Source organism: Danio rerio, chromosome 16 (genome assembly GCF_049306965.1).
Source record: "Danio rerio strain Tuebingen ecotype United States chromosome 16, GRCz12tu, whole genome shotgun sequence".
NCBI lineage: Eukaryota > Metazoa > Chordata > Actinopteri > Cypriniformes > Danionidae > Danio > Danio rerio.
The window spans coordinates 35,008,003-35,030,434 of NC_133191.1; the positions used below are offsets into that span (position 1 = coordinate 35,008,003).

General features: G+C 34.8%; 2 protein-coding genes across 2 annotated transcripts; one reads left to right on the plus strand and one right to left on the minus strand.

Annotated features, from left to right (window-relative positions):
- Positions 1–226: 226 nt before the first annotated feature.
- On the minus strand, positions 227–9,485 carry cdc42l (cell division cycle 42, like). The gene is made up of 6 exons (NM_199865.3): positions 9,358–9,485; positions 8,347–8,451; positions 6,078–6,150; positions 5,053–5,162; positions 2,057–2,254; positions 227–1,961 (listed from the first exon to the last, which is right to left on the minus strand). Exons 2-6 carry the CDS (start codon positions 8,449–8,451, stop codon positions 1,872–1,874), a joined length of 576 nt encoding a protein of 191 aa, NP_956159.1. The 5' UTR covers positions 9,358–9,485; the 3' UTR covers positions 227–1,871.
- Positions 9,486–12,484: 2,999 nt separating this feature from the next.
- On the plus strand, positions 12,485–21,722 carry mlf2 (myeloid leukemia factor 2). The gene is given in 8 exon segments (NM_001025516.1): positions 12,485–12,800; positions 13,303–13,411; positions 13,876–13,917; positions 14,007–14,060; positions 14,621–14,749; positions 17,143–17,302; positions 17,420–17,637; positions 21,188–21,722. Coding segments are annotated over 7 exon segments (753 nt in total). The 5' UTR covers positions 12,485–12,756; the 3' UTR covers positions 17,635–17,637; positions 21,188–21,722.
- Positions 21,723–22,432: the final 710 nt, after the last annotated feature.

Consider the following 22,432-nt stretch of genomic DNA (forward strand, 5'->3'; position numbering starts at 1 on the left):
GTAATAGCCCCCAGTGGCTCTCCAGTGTTTTATCAATGTGTATTTCAATGAGTGCCCTATAAAGCGTTCAAACAATATTACATCATGGCTTAATAAAAGCATTGTTTCCGTATAATAAGGTCCTTAGTGACCGCAAACTTTTGAATAGTACATGCTTTAAGTATCTGTCTATTTGCACACACCACACAGTCCCACAATCATCTAATAATCAGAATACAGCTACAGCTGTGTGTCAGTCGCTCCATTTTATTACAAATATAGTGAGATTCCAAACACCGCAGGACTAAAAGGCCACATTTTAAACCATCATCATCAGTTTTAACCTCCTTTTAACTCACACGACTGTTAAGATTGGTTATTCAAAATATTATATTTCAAAATGTTATTTTATTTATAAATCACAATCAAAATGGTACTCTAGCAAAAAAATAAAATAAGAAGTCATTTAAAAAAAAAACTCAAGTCTCAAAATATCACCGCTAAATTCATTCACCCAAGAGAAAAACAAAAAAACAGTAATACATTTAATACATCATACTCAAAAGACAACAAAACGGGCAAAAAAATAAAAATAAGTTCAGTTTTCTAAATGGCCAGCAGATGGCACGAGAGTAAATGCACTTAGAGAGAGATTCTAGGAGCATGAACCACAAAAGGAGAGAACAGTCTGGCTCATACAAGAAGAAATAAATGTTTGCAAACTAAAATCCAGGTTTCAATCTCTCTTAAACCACATATAACACCGGTCACTCAGAAGAGGATGTGGTCATAGACTGAGACTCCTATGGCCATAACACTCGGATCCAACATTAAAACAGTTTTTAATAGTTAAAATATCTAAAATGATTACAGTTTATTTTGTATCTCTCCAATTCAACACCACTGTAAGTGATTAGAGCTAATTAAATGCCCAGGACAATCACGTTAGCTTGCTTTTGTGCCAAATTCAGTCCAGTACACGTTAACAACACACATGACAGAACCTGCCTAGAGGTGTTGTGGGAGCCCGGCGTCTAGAAATGGTATATAAAAGATAATAAAAAAAGACACAAATCGGAACTCATAACAACACTAAAAGGCAAATTTGTCAAGAATCACTTTTGTGCCAATGGCAATTCTGCAACGCAGCAAAAAGCTCAGAGGAGATTCAAGAAAGCTGAAATCAGCTTACTGCGAGCACACACACACACACACACACTATCCACAGGTTACAAATAGCTGAGTCCTGCAGAAGCGTTCATCAGAGCAGTCAGCATGTTCGGCTTTACACTTTATGAAATGTGCTGTTTATCGGCATTGTGTGCGAACCACCCTTGTGCGGCTTTAGAGCAAAGCATGTGTCATGGACAGAACCTGCTGTTTGTCCAGTGAAAGAATTTCAAATCATTCATTTTTGTTGGCCGTCAGAAACCTGAAGCTTTTAATCTCATGTATTTGTGCCACAGCCACACATAGATTACATTTTTTGGGGAGGAGATTATGTGTGACTGACACTTAAAGCATTAAAGTGGATCTTTATGTTGTTCTGTAAGACATCACATGCATAAAGTGCACCTGTATCTTGTTTTTATTGATATACTCTTTGTCTTGTAGGGGAATTATTGGTTCCAGGGTTCTCGAATTTCTTCTGTTGTTCTAGAAACATTTAGAAAGGCACAGTGTGCATTTATTTGTTATCAATACCTTTTTATGTCAACCAAATTCCTCCAGTATCACAGTTTTTTTTTTGTTTTTGCCGTTTTGTTCCCATGATTTTTCCCAATTATAACTCTTCTCCACTCCAAAGCCAAGCCCTACCAACCTTAAACCCCCATGTTTCTTTTTATCTGCCTCTCTTGATGGAGTGAGTGCATCACCCACTGCTTGTATTCCTACAAAAGGACGCAGCGCTTCTTGGGTTTGGTCTCAGGAGGTTCAAGGGCGGCGAGAATTGCCTCGTCGAATACGTTCTTCAAGCCTCTCTATTAGAAAGAGATGATAAAAGACAAAGGTCACGTGGGTGATAAGTGAGTATCTGGGTTATGTCATCACAGGTGTGTGCGGCTGCTCTTTTAACCTGTGTGAGAGCGGAGCACTCCACGTATTTGACAGCTCTGAGGTCTCTGGACAGCTTCTCCCCACTCTCGGGTGATATGGGGCGCTGCTTGTTTTTGGCAAGTTTTTCCACAGTGTTACTGTCATCCCTCAGGTCCACCTGAGTGCCCACAAGAAGGAATGGAGTGCGTGGACAATGGTGAGAGATCTCTGGTACCCACTGAGAGAAAAAGAGTGCAAAACAACTAATGGTAAGATATCGAAAGGCATTGAAAGAACAAACATCATTAAAACTTGGAGGGCCTTTTTTCTTATGTTAAAAAAATCTCTTGAGCTGGATCTACACAGATCACCCTTGCTGGCTTTTGACAATATTAATACATCAGTTTGTAAGCTTTCATTACTCAAATTGTAAAATTTAGATTGTTGCATAAATATAGACATCTGCCCCTATATTATTTGTGTAATTGGGTTTTGCTTTAGTTTATTATTATTTTCATCTATTTATTTATACTTTTTCTATTATTATTGCTATAACGGTTGTTTGATATGTTTGTAAAATGTTAAATAAATCATAAAAAAAAAATCACAACAAATTTAGAAACAGTGTGAAACACTGGAACAGCCAATCTGATCAAAAACAAATTTGAGAAAGAAAAGTGAAAATCTTAGAGCCCATTTTAATTTTTGTGGGAACTATCCTTTCAAATAATGATTAAAAATTATATATTTTTTGTACACATTTTTAAACATCAAAATTTCAAAACCTAGAATGAGGTAAAGATTTACTTTAATTAAATGCATTTTTGTTAAATATAAGTATTAATTATTTAACAAATTGTGCACAATGAAATCATTTATTTTAAATGTAAATCTTTTAAAAAACATTATTAAAGTATATAACTTGTATATTATAGTTAATATTCTTTCATATACTTAATCTTACCACTCACAGACATTGACAACAGTGTGTGTACATATTATAATATTATATTAATGAAGCTTGTAAAATAGAGTAACTATCAGTTAATTCTTGATAAAATCAGGCAGAAATAATAATCAACATTCCTGTGGGCTCCCTTACATGACATTATAAACTTGAAATCTCTGTTCTGAACTGTCCTTATCTTACAAATCAATCTGTGCTGGCTGTTTCCATTCAAACTTTCCTCTTTCAGTTCTACACCCAAAAATAAACTGCAGTCAAAACACATTTCACGCTCCAAGTCAGTAGTGCGTTACAATGCTTAAAGATCCTTGAATATATCGGTGTGAAAAAAAAACAGATTTTAATTTATTTATGATTTAAATTCTATTATGAAGGACATGATAATGTTAAAATGATGGCAGAAATTCTTTAATAGGCTGTTAAACATTTATTCCTAAAATAGTACAATAACAGAAAGCTGCAAATGACAAAAACGCAGTCATTTATTCTAGAGAGCAGACAGTGTAATATTCTTAATTATATAATATATAACACATAACTGAAAATTAAGTATGTGGCAATTAAATCAACGCAAAGAAAAGCATTTTCATATCAAGCTGATATTTGTTCTTGTTTTAAACTTCAGTTTTGTTTAATTTCTTAGAAAACATTTTATGAAAAAAACATTTGCATCAGGATGCCATCGTGATTTGAGAATGCTTAGATCAAGGGTCAATTGTTTTGGCAGATGCATTTTTTAAAGAGCCATTGGGGTGGGGAGGGACCTTGTTTCATAACTGTAACAAGAGGTAATTCAATCATAACTTAATGTCAAAACAGCTATCATAACATTATTTATCAATATGGGTCTCTTTTTGGATTCTCTGAAGCTATAGAAATTAAAAATTAAAAACAGGAAATACATTAGGACCATTGGTTTTGTTTACATCCCTCAATATGGTCTATATATTTAAACAAAAAAAACTCAAAAACAAGCAAATATGAAGCTCCACATGTCAAGCAAGTCCATGAATGAAGCACCTATTGTAATTTTTTTTTCATTTTGCCATCACTACTCAAGAATGTTGTTTTAATTTACATGCATGAGGTTACCATAAATATGTAAGTTGTTTGCCCTTTATTAATGTTGTGATTCAAGTTAATCCACAGCGCCGTATATTGGTTGAAATGTCCTATAATTGTAAGCTGAGTACTTATTCATTTTGCTATAAAAAATACAATAAAAAGGTCTTTCTATTTCATAACTGTAACAAGAGGCAATTCAATCATAACCTAATGTTAAAACAGCTATCATAACATTATTAATCAATATTTGTCTCTTTTTGGATTTTCGGAAGCTATAGAAATTAAAAATCTAAAACGGGTAATAAGCTGGAATCATAGTTTTTGTTTACATCCATCAAAATGTTCTATAGGACAAGAATGAAAATAACAGATCTGAAAAGAATACCAGGGATAAACAAGTATCTGAAAGTCAAACAAGAAATTAGAAGTGTGTCAGTACATTGTAAAAACAAAAGTTGACTCAGCTTAAAATTGTAAATCAATTTGATGCAGAACTTTTTTTTGAGTTGACTCAACTATCAACCCAAGTACTGCACTTGACTTTAAGTTGAGTTAACTCAAAAAAGTCTTGCAGCTGGTTGGCTTAAAATTTTAGGTTGCCACCTTTCTTTTACAGTGTAACAGTGTGCATTTCAAGTATGCTTTGATCCATTTAAATACAAAGCAGATCGATTTAAATGAGCTTCATACTACAAGTACAGCAGGAAAATCAGGTACTGCTTAAGAAGTGTTTTAATGACACTAAACAGCTTGTGACGTCGGCGTCACAGTAAAACCTCACTGTACGAAACACACCATGTGTTGAAATGTGTCTCAACACCACAATCTATCTACACACATCTCCACACCAGATATGAATAAATACTAACACTGAAGATTAAAAACACTTAGTTTCAGTTTAGTTGAGCTTCAATAATCAATATAGTCATCAGAAAAAAGTGGAGAGAAGAGTGGCTCAAAGTTTAAATAAGTAAAACAGCAGAAAACATCTGATTCACACGCACCTTCTCTTTCACATTCTCAAAGGAGGAAGGAGAAACAACTGAGAAGCAGACAAGGAAGACGTCTGTCTGCGGATAACTGAGAGGCCGAAGTCTGTCGTAGTCTTCCTGCCCTGGGAAACAAAAACAAGATTCAATTGATCTATTGGTTTGATATTAGATGTAGAACAGATGGAGATGGAGAACAGCTGCGACTGAAGAGAAATCTAATCCACCATAAACACAAAAGCTGAAAACAATAATATGCTAATGAACATTTCAATGATACGTGTATGTAAGATTCATTTGTGTTTATAAAAGCTTTTTTAAGCCCATCAACAGTCACAGAATTTAAATTCCCAAAAGGTTTTTTTTTTTTTTTTTTTTTTTTACCACAGTGACAAAGAACCAACATTTTCTGTTCCCCAATGGACTTTGTAGCACCACAAACCTGTTTTTTCCATTGTGTGTTCAATATTTTAATACCTAGAGAACATTTTGAGCATTGGAAATAGGGCAGGGATGTTTAAGGTTCTTCATGAAACCAAAGTCTCCAGCAAAGACAGGATTTGATGCATAATGCTAATATTTAAAAAGATATTTTACTAACCCAAAACCTTTGATCAATAGTGCACCAATCAAAACTGTAGAACTGTATGATGTGCTGTTTATCCCATTACACTTCATTTATATTTAGTTTCTCTAAACACACGTCAACAAGCAAGACATATATCGATGATATCATCTGACACCATAAAATGTGTTTAATATTGTCTAAAGAAATATTCACATACACATTCACCTACTAAACTATGTAACATTATCTAGACAGTAAACATTAAATGATAAGAAAAATGTGTCAGATGATCTGGACTAAATTGAATGTTTGTTTTTTTCATGTGTTCAGCACGGGAAGATGTCCAAACAGAAATGAGCAGAGGCCCTATTTCCAGTTTTCACATCTTCTTTTTGTATAACTGGCTATACACATCAGACATCTCCACTTGAATGCTGTAGATGATCAAATCACATTAATGTCCAGTGCTCACCTGCTGTGTCGAAAAGCCCCAGTGTATACGGTTCCCCTCCAATCATCACCGTGACAGCATAATTATCGAACACCTGCGAACAAACACAAATCTCCCTCAATTCATATTCACTGGACGTCACACATTAGTTCATATCTAAAATTAATTAGAGTGGTCATTACTGAAGCCAAATTTGGAGCTTATCTAACAAAATAACTTACGATAACGGTTCAAAAACTAGCACACCCAAATTTATACCTTATAGAAACATATTAAATACAAATAAATAAAAAAGTAAAAAAAATCAAGAGAAAATTAGCTTAAATTTTGTGTAATATCTGTTGTTTTTTTTTTGCAATATTTAGCTTGAATTTAATCGTATTACCCTTCAATATCTAAATATGTTTGATGACTAAAATGTTATTTTAATAAATATATCTGTTAAATTAATCTGTTTTGTTTAAATGCACCAAAATACATTGCTATTATTTACTGATGGATAAAAATGTTCATTTTCAAAAAGGGCTGTCCTATATTATGCTGAGCACTGTATGACAGCAAGTCTTTTTTAAGAGGGAAACTGTACTTCATCTCATTTTCAAACTTTAACTATTCAAAAACAATGGTAGCTCTTCTGAGCTTAAGTCTTTGCTAGTCTGATGGTGCAACAAACACCAAATGCCAGGTTGCAGTATTAATTATAGTAAATAAACATCATCTTTAGGTCATGAATGGCAGTGAAATCATGAAAGTATTAAAAAGGTGGACGTCCATTTTTGTGCAATGCTGTCCGAATGGGGAAGTTAAAAGACTATACATAACATTGAAATACTTGAAAAGCATTCGTCTAAAACTTTCACACATCTCGCTCTGTGGCATCTGTCTAACACTGAATGTTATTATGTCAACACACATTTTTACTAGGCTATATGGCACATCTTATAATTTTGACATGTTTACGTACACTCAAAACAATGAAAAATATGTCGTATTTAAAATGAGCTGAATCAACAAAATTCTCAGATTTTTTTTAGGGTCAATTTACTTATTTTATGTTCAATCTACTTAAATTTGAAAAACAATTAAGTTAATTTCGCTTTATGTTGGGATAACATGAAGGATTTGTTTGGAACCCAGCATTTTTACAGTGTACTTGAATTATCATTAACAGAAGAAATCATCAGTTTTGTCGAGTTTAGGCAAGTTCTTGTTTTGTTTTTGTTAAATACAAAAACATGCATCATTCAGTACTTTTAATACACGTGTACATTTAAAAACAAGCACTTAATTTTACTTTAGAGAATAGCATAGCACTTTTACTGAGGGAAGTATCTATATTTGTCTAAAAAAAACTGGAGCTTATAATTTTAACTATCACAAAGCACAAAACTAGGGCTGCACAATATATCGTTTCAGCATCGCTATTGCAATGTAAAGTCACATCAAAAGATATGCATAATATGTTGTTGAGTTGACTTAGTGTATTTTTCTACCTTTAAATATACATAAGGATAAAGCATGCACTGTTTATTTCACTTTTATCTTTGCTTTACTGCGTTCATCTATGCTTGTAGTTTGTTTATTACATTTTTTGCATGATTCACTGCCCTACTGAATCATCCCAATCAAAACAAACACATTTGATAATTGACTTTAGGGACCAATTCTCACTATTAAGTTGCTTATTAGCATGCATGTTATTGAGATATTGGCTGCTTGTTACTACTTGTAGCCTACATATTCTGCATTATCTTATTCTATAGACCATTTTCAGGGATGTAAACAAAAACAATGGTTACATTTTTTAATTTCTATAGCTTCCGTGAATCTAAAAAGGACTTCATATTGAAAAATAATGTTCTGATAGTTGTTTTACATTAAGTTATGACTGAATTGTCTCTTGTTACAGGTATAAAATAGTTTGACAAGCAGAAAATGTTCATGGGACAATGACATGACCACATTGAAACAGTCTATATCCCTAACCCATTACCTAAACTACATTAATATCTATTAATAAGGCGCAAATTAGGCGTTTATTGAAACAAAAGTCATATTTAATGGTTTGCTAGCAATAACTATATAGATTCTTTCCGAACAATGCTATTCAATCACAGTATATCCCAATGTATATCTCAGAAAAATAAAATATCACAATGTCCAATTTTCCAATATCGTGCAGCCCTACACACAACAGATAATAGCTGGCATTATTCTACATATTCACTGGATCACTGTGACCCTCCCCCTGAATCTCTGACCCGCAGCCCTCCACCATTTACTCCATTACCGTAGGAACATATTCGGAGGGGAATTTGTTGGTTGTATATGAGATGAGCAGACAGGTCTTTCCGACAGCTCCATCCCCAACCACCACACATTTTATGGTCTGCATCTATATGGAGAAGGAAAGAGACATATTAGAAATCAAGTTACCTCAATTGCTATTGGCCCTCATGGGATTCAGAAATGCCTCTGAGTGAATCATTCAGGAATTGTTTCGGGCGTTCACTGTCGCCTCTGTTTGGCAGGTTGGATGCATTCACCAGAATTGTCAATAAGCACTAAGTGATGTGATTTGATTTCAGAGACAAAGGCAGGCATACAGAAAGACATCTAGAAGAATGCGTCCGATCTTATTTGCTTCCGCATATTAGCGCTGCTTAGAGGAAGACTCGACTTTGTCACTTTGTCATACTAGTGCAATATAATCACCGATTTTCAACTGTATTACCGTCTGTAAAAGATATTTAATATCCGACAACCTGTATAATGTTCTTTCTGTTCAAAAAACACATTTTGAAGTCTAATTTTGGACGCGACAAACAAAAGATGAACAGACTTTCAGCAAAATCCTCATTAATTTGTTTGTCGTCGATTCATTCGTGGTTTTTCTTAACAAGACACGTGCTGTATTAATAATACATTTCGTTTTTTGTAATTAAATTGTTTAATTCTGCTTTCTTCCCCAATTAATAAAGTTAGACACTTAACCTAATAAGTCTTCTTTACTCACTACTACAATAAATAATGAAGAAATCAGTAGTTTGAGGCGATCACAAATAGCGAGATGTATCCTGGCGGGATTTGTTAGCAGTAGATAAATCAAAGTTTTGAGTAATGAAGGCGACAGGATGCTGCGAGGCTAAGCTAACGCGTTAGCACTACTGAAAGGGCCACAAATCAACCCAAATCAAAACTACACAACGGTTAAAACCCGGCCTAAAGTGCGTGCTGTTTTACTGCTGTTTGATCGATAAGAACAAATATAAAATAATGATACAGTTTAAGAAAAGCTTACCGTTTCTCTCCGGCGACTAGGCGTTGGTTACGTCCGGGTTTGAGAGTATCAATCTGACGTGAATGAAAGCGAAAAACGTCCGAGCGTAGAGCCTCGATGTTCAGCCTGCCCACTCCGCGCACACGCCCAGCATAGCCTGTAGTTTCACTATTGCAGCCGCTAGGGGTGCAGTTACAGCTTTGAAGAGGCAATAACTCGACTTTTTTGACTTCAAGGCCCCTCATTGTCAACAACATTTAAGGGCCCTCCGCCTAACATCCATTCATTCAAACTTGATAACAAAACAAAAAACATGTTCCATAAAATATAAGAAACCAAATGATTTACAAAATACAGCAATACCAATGTCACCACAGCTCGGATTGATATCATGTACTACTGACCTCTATGTTTGATAGTTAGTTAGTTCCTTTATTAATCTGGGGTCGCCACAGCGAAATGAACCGCCAATTTATCCAGCACATGTTTTACACAGCAGATGCCTTTCCAGCTGCAACCCATCACTAGGAAACCTCCATACACTCTTATTCACACACACACACACACACACACACACACACGCACACACACACACGCACACACACACACACACACACACACACACACACACACACTACGGACAATTAAGCTTAACCAATTCACCTGTACCACATTTATTTTTGGACTTGTGGGGAGTATTGGGTTGCAGTTGGAAGGGCATCCATTGTGTAAAACATATGGTGGATAAGTTGGCAGTGGAAGTTGTCATAGCTGTGTAAACATAGAGAGTACTGAATAGCAGAGTACCACAAATAATATGTATTTTTGCATTAAATTTTACTCAAATAACAAAAGAAAAACTCCAGAATATTTTTTTTCCTAAAAAATAAAAATGAAAAAAGTGAGACTGAAAATGGCAGCCAGAAGACAGAATGATATCAGACTTACTGTTTCACCCAGAGACACTGTAGTAAAAACACCTCACATAAGCATTAACTATTTTTTTTGTAACTTGATGTAATGATTATATAATATGAAGCACATCTTATAAATGTACATACTTACTTTTTTAATCTAAAAATTAATATATATATATATATATATGTTTTTTTTTTGAAGATTTAAGATGTTGATGGCCATTGAAACATGTTATCTCCATCTTGTAAAAGGGGCTTATGGGCCTCAGGCATTTGGGCTTTTTTTGTATTAGCTGTAATTTTTAATCATAATAATTATTTTCCATAATGAAAGATAACAATATATTTTAATATCAGTTGTTAATGCTTCCAGATTTAAAAAAGAGAACCCCAACAATGACTGAAGCCACAACAATTAGAGGGTCTATTAAATGGCTTAATATATTTTCGGCTGCTTAATTTTCAGAGGTCGAAAATTTTACACATCTCGAATGTATAGAATTCAATACATCTCGAAAATTTAAAACATCTCAAACTCTAAATCAAATATCAAAACACTTTTAGATTCCCATTTCTGCTGTGTATATGTCTCTTATCAATCTAGAATAAAAAAAGGTGCAGAGCTTTTCATTGTTATTGAAATAAATTTTATCGTAATTTGATATAATTTTGTTTATCAGACCAGCCCTACTGGAATGTAAACATTTTATGAACATATTTAATTCAGTAACATATCAAATTCAATATACTTTAAAAAAAAAGTTGAAATAGAGAGAAATGGAAAGAGTGCAGTCCAGAAATCTGAAAATGATAATAAAATGCCTGCACTTCTTGTTTTTCTACATATTTTATCAGTTAAGATATTTTTTATACAATTTCTGTATTAGCTTATGAATAGTAAAGATGTGTAAGAACCAATTGAAATTTATGTTAGCAAAATGTTTTAGACAAAATGCTGTGGCTATATATTTAAAACAAATTTTAAAATTACAAAGTGTGCAACGATGAAAAAGAATAATGTACATTTTTGCGATTAACTCCATTGTAATTTTTTTTAATGGAATATACTCAAAACTACATGTAAAAAGAAACCCAAGCTAGAAGAGTGTAGTGGAAAAGGGGTAGTCCAAAATTTTAAGAAAAGTCCCTTGTCAAATGTAATATTACTTTTATTACACGTTAAATGGCACAGTAACTTCATCAGTCACGTGACCTAATGTGGGAAACGAGTGGCTTTTCTTCTGTCAGAGAAATGTTCTCTCTGTGCATCCTGTGTAGTGCCATCTAGTGATGCGACAATTACAAGCCACAATCTCTAATATTTCTCATTTATAATCTGAAATAGGATTAATTTCTTCCAATGTTCATTTACAAATAGGCTATATGGACACATACATGTGTGGGGGTTCATTAGTTATTGCACACAATACTACCAAAACATTAACCATACATAAACAGGATATAAAATGTCCCAAATAAATATTAAAACTAATTTAAAAATCAGTTAGCTAAAATAAAAGTTAATTATGTTTACGTAATATTAAATTATGTTATATTTCCGAAAGACATAATATGAACATACATGTTCAACGTACACAATGTATTTATGCCCAAGTATCAGTAATAACACAACTGATGTAAAAATCAATCAGATAACCTTAAGTTGACGATAATACACAAGCATTCGTAAAGAAAACAATAATTTTGGCAGCAACTTTTATCTTTATTCACCGGAATGTGCGCTGCGCCGTTCCCCTCCTCTTCCTCCCCCTCCCATCCCTCTTTTCTGTTGACGTTTGGCTTTTGTGCCTGTTTTACTAAATGCGCGTAATCTTGCTCTCAAAGGCATCTCTTCCTGCCTGGACTTAATTTTTTGGTGCCAGCGCGTGACATGGCATCGACCCTGATGTGAAGCGTTTCGAAAAAGACGCGTGAATTTCTTAGAAGCGCAAGATTTTCGCCCAAGATCTTCAAGGTTTTGTTTCCTTTGTCACACTGTCTTCCTGTGCTCATCTGCGGAGGTTATTTCCGTCGGTCCGTCTGCTCTGCGTGCTGCTGTTTTTCTCACCAGCTGGACAAAAAACACATTGACCTGTATTTCAGAACCTTGTTGTGATTTTATACGAATCATTTCCGCGCGCATGTTATTATGCTAGGCTAACAGCCCGAAATAGCTCGCAGGCTGTTTTGGATTAGCACCTGCCTGGAATACTCGATAATATTCGCCTTAATGTAAATGTTCTGCAGAGCTGCTTTGACATATCAGGGTGCTTTGTCCATTTCGCTCGCTTTATTGATGGTTTTGATTGTGGTTAAGTTATAGGGCGTGCAGGCCGAATTTTGTAATTCTCCAGTTGAGGTTGTTTTGCATTGCTACCAGAGGAGCTGGATGATTGGTTGACCAATTAAGGGCCCCAGAGCTGCTGTTTCACCGGCGTTTGATTGAAGAGACTGAAGTTTATTTACTTGTTTGACTTGAACCGACCAAGGAAGGAAATCAACAATGTTTCGTTACTTGAATGATGTGGATGACAGCCCGTACATGATGTGAGTATTAAGTCTTCTAATGGGGTATATGCACAGCTAGTGTTTTTCAGCCAATGATAAACCTCCTGTGAAAGCTTAATGTAAGTATTTTCAATTTCAGAAGGTTCCTTTTACAGCATCGATGTTGTAATGTAAAATGTTACAATACATTCAGTTAAATAGATTTGATCATTCCTTGAGTTGTTCCAGCGTAAAACAAGATGAAAGACTGTGTAAGCGATAGTGCCGTCAGGATCAGCAGGTGAGCGCAGAAACTCTGTTGATCTGAGACCCACTTTATATCGTATATAAATTAGACATCAGTGATATTTAAAGAAATCAAACCTTAAACGTGGCGATTTTATAATAGAAAAACATTTCACCAGAAGCGCTGAGGTTGGCTGGCTGAAAATGAAAAGTCTGTGTACATATACCCCATTGACTGCATTTATAAAGGTAAACACTGTCTATTTGGACTATTTTGTGACTGTAAATAAATAAAGTTCATGTTGTGTTGGGATAGGGATCCATTCGCAGCACACAGGCACCAGATGAGGAGTATGTTTGGGTCATTCGGGATGGATCCGTTTGCTCTCACTCCGCAGATCCAGCATCCACGTACACGCATTCAGGTACACGTCTGATTAATCTATTTGCATATTATTATGTAGTATTTAAAGGGATAGTTTAGCCAAAAAATGTAATTGTCATCATTTACTCACTTTTCATTTGTTCCAAGCCTGTTTGACTTTCTTTATTCTGTTAATCATAAAAGAAGATATTTTGAAGAAAGCTGGAAACCTGTAACCATTGACTTCCATAGTATCTGTATTTCCTATATGGAAGTCAATGGTTACAGGTTTTCAGCTTTCTTCAAATGAATTTCTTTTGTGTTCAGCAGAAGAAAGAAACTCTTAAAGGTTTGGAACCACTTGAGTGTGAGTAAATGGTGAGTAAATTTTCATTTTTGGGTGAACTATTTCTTTGTTTTTTGATGGTCTCTTTGATATATCAGGTCATCCTAATGGTGTTATTATAAGTTGTTAATGACTTTTAGGATATATTGAATATTAACGTTGCTGTTTTGTACTTTTAGCCACAAGCTGGAGCCTTGACCCCCTTTGGCATGATGGGAATGGTATGAATGTCTATCAAAATTATTATATGATTTAAAGCAGAAGTTTTTCTTCATAGCATTTTGAGCATTGTGTGTCTTTTTTATTTCAGGGTGGAGGATTCATGGACATGTTCAGCATGATGAGTGGAATGATGGAGAACATGGTGAGGTTTTAGTTTTTTCTTTTGATTGCAAATAAATAAAACAAAGACTTATTGTAACACGGTAGAGTGCTTTTCAAGCCCATGTTAACAAAACCACAATATCCTAAAATCTGAATCATTTTTCTACGTATGATCTACTTTTAAGTTTTATAATATTTAGGCTGTGATGTAATGTTTTGCATTTGTTTAGTCAAGTCAAGATTTATTCACATGAATGTCTGCACATGTTAGTCTGGTTTTATTTAAAAGCTTAAGTCACATTTTGTCATCATGTACATAATGATTAACCTATAATAATTATTGTCTGAAGATGTTACATTTGTACTATTTATTTTAAACTCTTGACATTTATTCATACAGGTTTGTGTTTTCAGCACCACCACAATGCATTATTTTTACAGCTTCTGCACAGTAACAAATACAGACTGGACTTTTCCATTGTTGATCTCACATTAACATAACTGAAGTCTAAACTCTTGAAGTGTTAAGAGGATACTGAGAAAAGAGTAGGTCAACTGATCTTTGGACTTTCATGTCTTGTCTTTTTCTTTACTTTGTAGGAACGAATGTCTGGTTCTCCAAACTGCCAGACCTTTTCCTCCTCGACAGTCATCTCGTACTCCTCTACAGACCCAGGAACACCTAAAGTCTATCAGCAGACCAGTGAATATCGCACTGCTCCCGGGGGTGTAAGAAACACTTTAATGTTTACAGCACAATGTTACCCTGTTACACATGTATAGACCGTGTTATCAAACTATTTCATAACTGTAACAAGAGGCAATTCAATCATAACTTAATGTTAGATCGAGCTATCACAACATTATCTATCAATATGTGGTTCTTTTTGGATTCTAGGAAGCTAGAGAAATTAAAATTGTAAGACAGGGAATACGTTAGGACCATTGTTTTTGTTTGCATTCCTCAAAATGGTCTATACAGTATGTAAGCAATAATGTAGGTCCAGTCAGTTGCTGTTGCAGGAAAAAACTTAACAAGGTGATCAGGACCTGACATAAAGCGTAGTGGTGTTGTATCAACCTAAAAGGTTTTGTTTTGTGGTAACAACCAGCTGGGGAAAAAACAATATAATTTAAGTAATCAGTTTCAGACTAAACAAATGTTTAAACGATACAGCACAGTCATACAACTTCAAACCACGTGAATGACTTACTAGCAGCTTCTATTTAGATCTGCAAGTTGTATTAAATATGTTGTGACATCTAAATCGGCGTAGTTTCCAACTGGTGGATAATATGAGAGTTTGTGGTTGAAGATAAACATTATGAGTTTCGATAGTAGCTTAAAAAATGCACAAAAAAAATGTAAAAAAAAAATTTTGGTGTACAATTTCATTGCAGCTAATAGAATATGACCGCTTTCTAACAAACACTGAAGCGGTTCGACTAAAAAAAATAAATGCAACACTTGCCAAAAACTCAACAAAGCAAAAACAAAATGTTGCATTGCTACAAATCCAAGGTTTGATGACGCCAAAAGAATGGTGTATGCAAAACGGTGTAAAAAGCCACTTTTCCTCTGCATGTTACGACATGATTTGGTTTGGTACAGCTTACTTTTGGGGGCTTTTCCAATGTGTTTTGTACCTAGTACTTGATACTTTTAGTAGTACCTCCTTGATGTTCCAAGCAAGTTGTTCCATTATCAAAACGTGATGTGTACACACTGCAGATCATCAATTTGTTTTGAGAGGATCGCCACTATCAGCGTCTCTGGATTTACAAAATTAGTCATATAGCAGATGCTTTTGTTCAAAGTGACTTACAATTGATTTGGGAAATGAGACACACAACCTGCTATATATAAATAGTCAGCAGCAGCCACTGCTGTTTGGTTGGTTCGCAAGGCAAACCTGTTGGTTTGTGTCAAGCGTTTGTTTATGTTGTTTACTATGATGCCACATAGAGCTGGGCGACTTGGCCTAAACCATGATCTTCATAATTAAACATTTTAACTCAGTTACGATTAATGAACCATTATTTATTTCATTCATTTATTTATTTTTTGCCTTCATAGTTCACTGACGGTTTCGTACCATAAATATGCTTACAAATCACAAGTGAGAAATTTTTGAATGAAGAGTGCATTACTTGATTTTAAAATCATAATTGACGTAAACACACACTATCTTTGATTATTTATTGAACATCAAAGTTGAACAACTGAAATTAAAACACACATTGTCTTAAACCAAGTCACATTTTTCTTATAAAGAAGTGAAAATAAATAGTTATTATTTTAAAAAATAAAACATTTGTTTTCAAAGTTTTTCATATTGAAAATAGAAAATAAGCAGTATATCTTTTAAATAAAATAACTCTTGCATATCCTGCAAATAATATTTTAAACCGTGCATTTCTTGCATCTTCGGTAAACAAATACTTTAATGTAAATAATAATTTAAATGTATTGGAAAATATGTCTCAAGGCATCTTTGGTGCACCTTTCAATTATTGTCAACGTAGTCCAAAGTAAGGCTCAAGAATGAGTCCATCGTCCTACTTGACCAGAGATCTGATGTGGCTGCAAAGTTTGGCTTACAGAGTGGAGTCACATAATCCCACATGTTGTAGGAAAAGAAATTGAAATAATTGACCTATAAAATTTAGATTGATTATAGGTTCTGAATGATGATTTCGATTAATCGCCCAGCCCTAATGTCGCAGCAGTTAATGTGGCACAAGTATACCAATAATCCCATCTGAATAAAGTGAGCTACGTTGCTCAGAACCATATGTGGACGTGCAGTGCAAACGCAGCTTTGAGCAGAGGTCAAAACACGGAGCAATGGGGAAAAGTGCCTTATTAGCAAAGCAAAATATGCATTATACAAGCTGTCAAATTTGTTTAGGAACTAATTTTTTTTGTATAGTTCTAGGTTTGTGTTAAATTTCCCTGCATGAACGCTGACCAAGCTAGGATTAAATGGATTAATTTAAATTTTGGTTTAGTCCAGACAAACCAAGAGAATGCAGGAGATGTTTTTGCACTGAAGTATCTCACAGTTGAAGGAGCACAACTGCTGAATCGCCCCTAAATGTTTTTTGAATTGTTTGTTTAGATCAGAGAGACGCGTCAAACGATGCGGGACAGTCAGAGCGGGCTGGAGCGAATGTCTATTGGGCATCACATTGGTGAGAGAGGTCATGTGATGGAGCGTTCCAGGAACCGTCTCACAGGCGATCGTGAAGAGAGGCAGGACTTCTTCAACCTGGAGGAGAGTGAGTCAAATCCCTCCTTTCTCTCTACCATTCCCCCCCTGTAACTACTTAAATTTCATCTCAGACCTTTGTGTAGAAATTCTCCCATTCACTATTGTGGAAATGGTTCTCTTTCAGGTGAGGCAGCTGCCTTTGATGAAGAGTGGAGGAGAGAGGTGGGTCGGTACCGCCCCCCTACTGCCCGCAGTTTAGATTATGGGCGTGAGCGGGGCGCAGGGGTTGGACAGCAGCTGGCCCTCACAGCACCTCCGACCTCCTCCTCCTCTCCTTCACCCCGCCACGAGTCACCACGCCACCATCCTCCTCAATCCCGTCCACGCTACGACTGGTGAACGGTATGAGTCTCACACTGCCAGAACTCAACTCATGTGTGGAGTAGAGCTGCATAATTCTCCATAAATTGAGAATTACAGCCAAGTTTTGGTTTAAAATACAATTGATTTTAACATGATTATGAATAGACATCAAAACTTATTTAAGATTATCAAAATAAATATACAATGTGCTTTTACAGACAATTTTTTTACAAAAAATGTGAGCTGTAGAAATTTTAGTTATACTTTAAAAATAAGAAAATAAGTAAATAAGCCAATAGATAGATGGAGGTAAAGAAAACAAGAAGAAAAAGCGAAACATCATACCATCCAATGTACATCTAGTCATACCTTCTCAAAGTACTAATATTGGTGACCCATTAGTCACAAAGTCTCTGAAAAGGTGAACAAAACAAAATATGATATTTTCCACATCATGTAGTAGAAGTTTTTAAAAAAATCTGATTGCTGCAGATTCAGTTGTCATATTTAAAAGAATGTCTTGAACAATTAATTTAATGACATACATTTCTTTTTTAGTCAATAGCTTTGTTTCCATCTAACCTATTTTCTCATATTTTGGAATATTGAATTTGGAAACTTATGCATGCAACTGAGTAGTAGGATACATTTTTTATCCTATTAAAAAGTGCATGAACTAGATGGAATTGTATTTTCTGAATAAATCCTAGCATGCACATCAAAAGTGATGTGTTTTTTGTTATAACAGATCATGTGATGATGATGAGCACAATGGGTCTGCATTAATGGAAAAAATAGGCGACCGACCACATTGCACAACATCTGAAATGTTGTTTCGGTCATGCTAAAATCCCTTAGCCAAAGTTTGTCATTATATTGGTTCCATATTATTACCTCTAGAACTGTCTTGAGCATCTGTGGTCACAAAGAGCATTTTCGCACACCCCAAAACCACTGTGCATTCATTGGGTTTCGTTTCTGAGTTATAAGTATATTATTGTATTCGAAAAAGAAAAAAAAAAAAAAAACACAGTGGCTTCTCCTATGGCAAAATATTTTTTTTTCTTTTAGATATATGGCTCCAGTATATCAGCATGATTTTGTTCTTTTTGACTTGTTGGATGGAAAGGGTGCTTTATTCGCAAACATTTTATGAAAAAGTAATTCACCTTTTTGGGTAGAAACATAGCTATTGACTGTTACACAAGTAGATGGTGACAAATGTAATTGGTACACTCTGCATTTGAAGCAATAAGTACATTGGTCTTTATCCTGAAAAGGACATTTGCTATTTTAATTACTATTTCACTTCTGTGGACTGTAGTGTTTATATCCAAAATACATCTCTCGGGATTTGTATTTTGCATTTTGTGTGGTCTGAGCACAGATCTAAATATTCAGTATTGTTAAAGGTTTAATAAAGAAAGGCACATCTCTGTGATTTAGAAAAGGACCCTTTTCAAGACTGTTATGACGTGTTTAACTGTGATCATAAACCTAAATCCTTGAAAGTTTTTAATAATTTGATTTAAAAAAAAAAAAACATATCAACATTTTTATGCATTTTTGTATGTATTATATCATCTTGGCGTCAAATTACAAAAAACACCTTATGCAAGGTGTTTCTAATGCGGCATCTATGGGGCTGAGAGTAAATTTGACATTATTCTCTCCTCTGTCTGCCGTCACCAGTCTCGCACCATTTATTTATTTTTTCTGAAAGTCTTGAAAACACCATCATAGAGTTTTTCTTTTATTATTTCAGTGAAAGGGATTGTAAAAAAAAATATTTGTTGTACTCTCTGATTCACTGCGCTCTAAGGGTGTTTTCACACCTGCCTTATTTAGTTCTGTTGAATGACACTAGAGTTCGTTTTCCCTTTTGGAACGGTTCGTTTGTGGTGAGAATATGATCCGAACTAAAACAGACCCATCTGCAATAAATATTGCGCCTTTTTGGACTAATCCAGCTGCTGTAGGCCGATGCGCTGTGCATTATGGAATATGGAGGAAAATGTTGTTGACAGCGCTTTACTGACAGTGAGAGAGAAAGGGAAAAACATTACCTGTTGGATCGTTGGAAATATTTCCGGAAGATGACTATTGTAGTTTAGCTAAATTAATTCATGCCTCCTGAAGTGACCTGCAATGTGCCATCGCAGTTTGCAATGCCTTAAAAAAATTGCTCTTCAGCCGCAGCCGCGCTTCATTCTCAAAAAGTATAGTCTGACTAAAGTGATGTATACAAACTGTATTGTATACTATGAGCAGGGATACAATCAGTCAGCGCAGTTGTAGCCCAATGGTCAAAAGCGACATTTTGTGTCTGCCGGTTTGTTTACTTGAGGGAATTTCATTGCCATTTTCTTGCACGTGAATTCTAACCGATTGAAAAGCAGTTAGGAAATACGTTCAATAACATCTGACCAATGAGTGATGTGGATTTTGTCAGATGACTGAATTTTGGTTCTTTTCAACTAGTTCAGACCAAAGCAATCAATGTGGTGTAAAAACGACACTGCAGAAAATGCAACAATGTATCATTTGTTGCCCTTGGTCCGGACCAAATTAACTGTACTACAGATGTGAAAGCACCCTAAGTTTACCCTTCCGCTACTGAGAAACACGCAAATGTGAAAAGGGTCTATAATGTATGAATGTCAATGTTAAAATGTAAATGGCAGCTTGTTTTCATGTTTTTATCATCAACGTTATGGTGATGAAAGTACAAAATCAACATATATGTGTTTTTAAATTTTTAGTTGCTTCAGTAGCCAAGTAATAAAAAATACATGAAATACTGATTGATTACCATTGTCAGAGAAAATAAAAATCCATAAATTTGCTAATAGTCTCTGTATAACGTTTGCTCCAGTTTTTTTTTTTTAGGTATAGTGATCATAAATGCATAAAGTCACTGTAATATATTTTTTTAATGTAATATAGCGATATTTATTTTTAACAATTGATCTGTGATACCTGATGTGATTTCTGCGGAAATAAATTGCATAGCGATATTACAAACGTGCTCTCTTTTGAAGATGTTTTAAACTTAGCAGCTGATCACAGAGAGTTGGAACAGATCTTTTAATCCCAGTTTCTTTGCGAATTCTATTTCTGGGACTTTTATATGCATTACTACGAAGACATGCTAACATGCTCCTGTCATTTAATGGGCAGAGAAAACTGCACTTCTATGTCATGTTGCGGCCTCAAAAACGCTAGGATTTGAATAATATTTTAACATCAGGAAATTAAAATCTTGTTGTGTTTATATGACAGCTCCTACACACAGTTCAGTCCAAACAGCTTCCAAACGTTGGGTTTTGCATCATAGGTTTTTGTATAACTTTTTTTTTGTAATATTATTTTTAGTTCAGTGAATATAAATGCATAAGAAAATCACTGTAAAATACCTTTTTAATGTAATAAAACAATATTTATTTTTTTAACAATTGATCTGTGCATATGCTTGAACTCATACAATGTTGTAATTAATACAAAAAAAAACTTTACCTCTCTTTGCAATGGCATCCTGATTATGCTTTTACTCAGCCTTCCTGTTTTGTTGTTGTGCATTTGTTTGTAGGTGGAGTTATCTACCTGATGCTGTGAAATGAGAGAAAGGAGGAATAGAGAAGAAAAATTATAACCGATGGGTCAAATGTTTGATAGATCTGAACTGTCTCAATATGTGTAGTCAGCTTCTTACAGGAACATGTGCTGGCATGAGGTATCATAACACGGGCTGAAGAGTTTAGAATGCATCCCCGTTGTGTGTAATTCGGCCTGGTCTGTGTACTTCATACCACGTTACTGCTCCCAAAGCATACACACCAGCATCCATCATATTTCAAACAGCTCTTCAACCTTGTGATATATACATACACAATGACATCTTTGTATTTAAATGAATTCCCATGCTTCCAATATTTCAATATCCAAATATTTAATTATACACTACACATATATGCACACACAGACACATACACGCACACATGCACACACACACATTCACCGTAAAGTCCGTATATGTTTGTGTTGACACTAGGGTATTTGTGGGTTTAACTGTACAATGCTGACTAATTAAACTTATTAACTAATAAAAAGACCTTGTTACATCATTGGCTTTGCTGTAGCGTGTGATTTGTGATAGAAATATACTTAGCGAGCTTGTTTGTCTTTGTTTAGAATGTCTTTTTTGCTAACACATTACTTGTTTGTTTACTTTTTATGCTTTAAAAAATAATAAATGCCGCATATTTTAATCATGTGACACCGAAGACCAGAAAACCAAAGCAATGTTAATTTTATTTCATCCCTCTCTTAGAAATGCAAACAAAAATCATGTGTTTAAGTCATTTCTGGAGAGTTTAGAAGTTCATCTTTTTTTTAAATGCTCGATTCATTGTGCATGTGTTTTCTTTAATCTACTGACTTGCATGCTTGGGACAGCAGTGCTTTCAACTCCTGTTAACAAATGCCTCATGCTTGAATGAATCTTGTGTGTGTTTCCTGTAATGTGGATTTTAATGTTTATTCTGGTGCTGTGCCTTCCCACTTGGACATATATTGTAAGTACATTATAGGAAACATGAATATTGTTTCTTCAAACGCTCTCATTCATCAAAAGTTTGTATTCTCATGTTGTTTTGAAGGCCATAACATTCCTTAAATTGTCTTCATTGTTTTTCTAAGTATTATGTCTTCAATGGAGATGTGATTAATTGTTGATTTCTTTGGTGTGTGGGAACGCATAGTCTATTCTCAGACGTCTATTAGATTTTTATCGTCTATTAAAAGTTTATCCTCATTTTAGCCAAGCAGTCTAAGT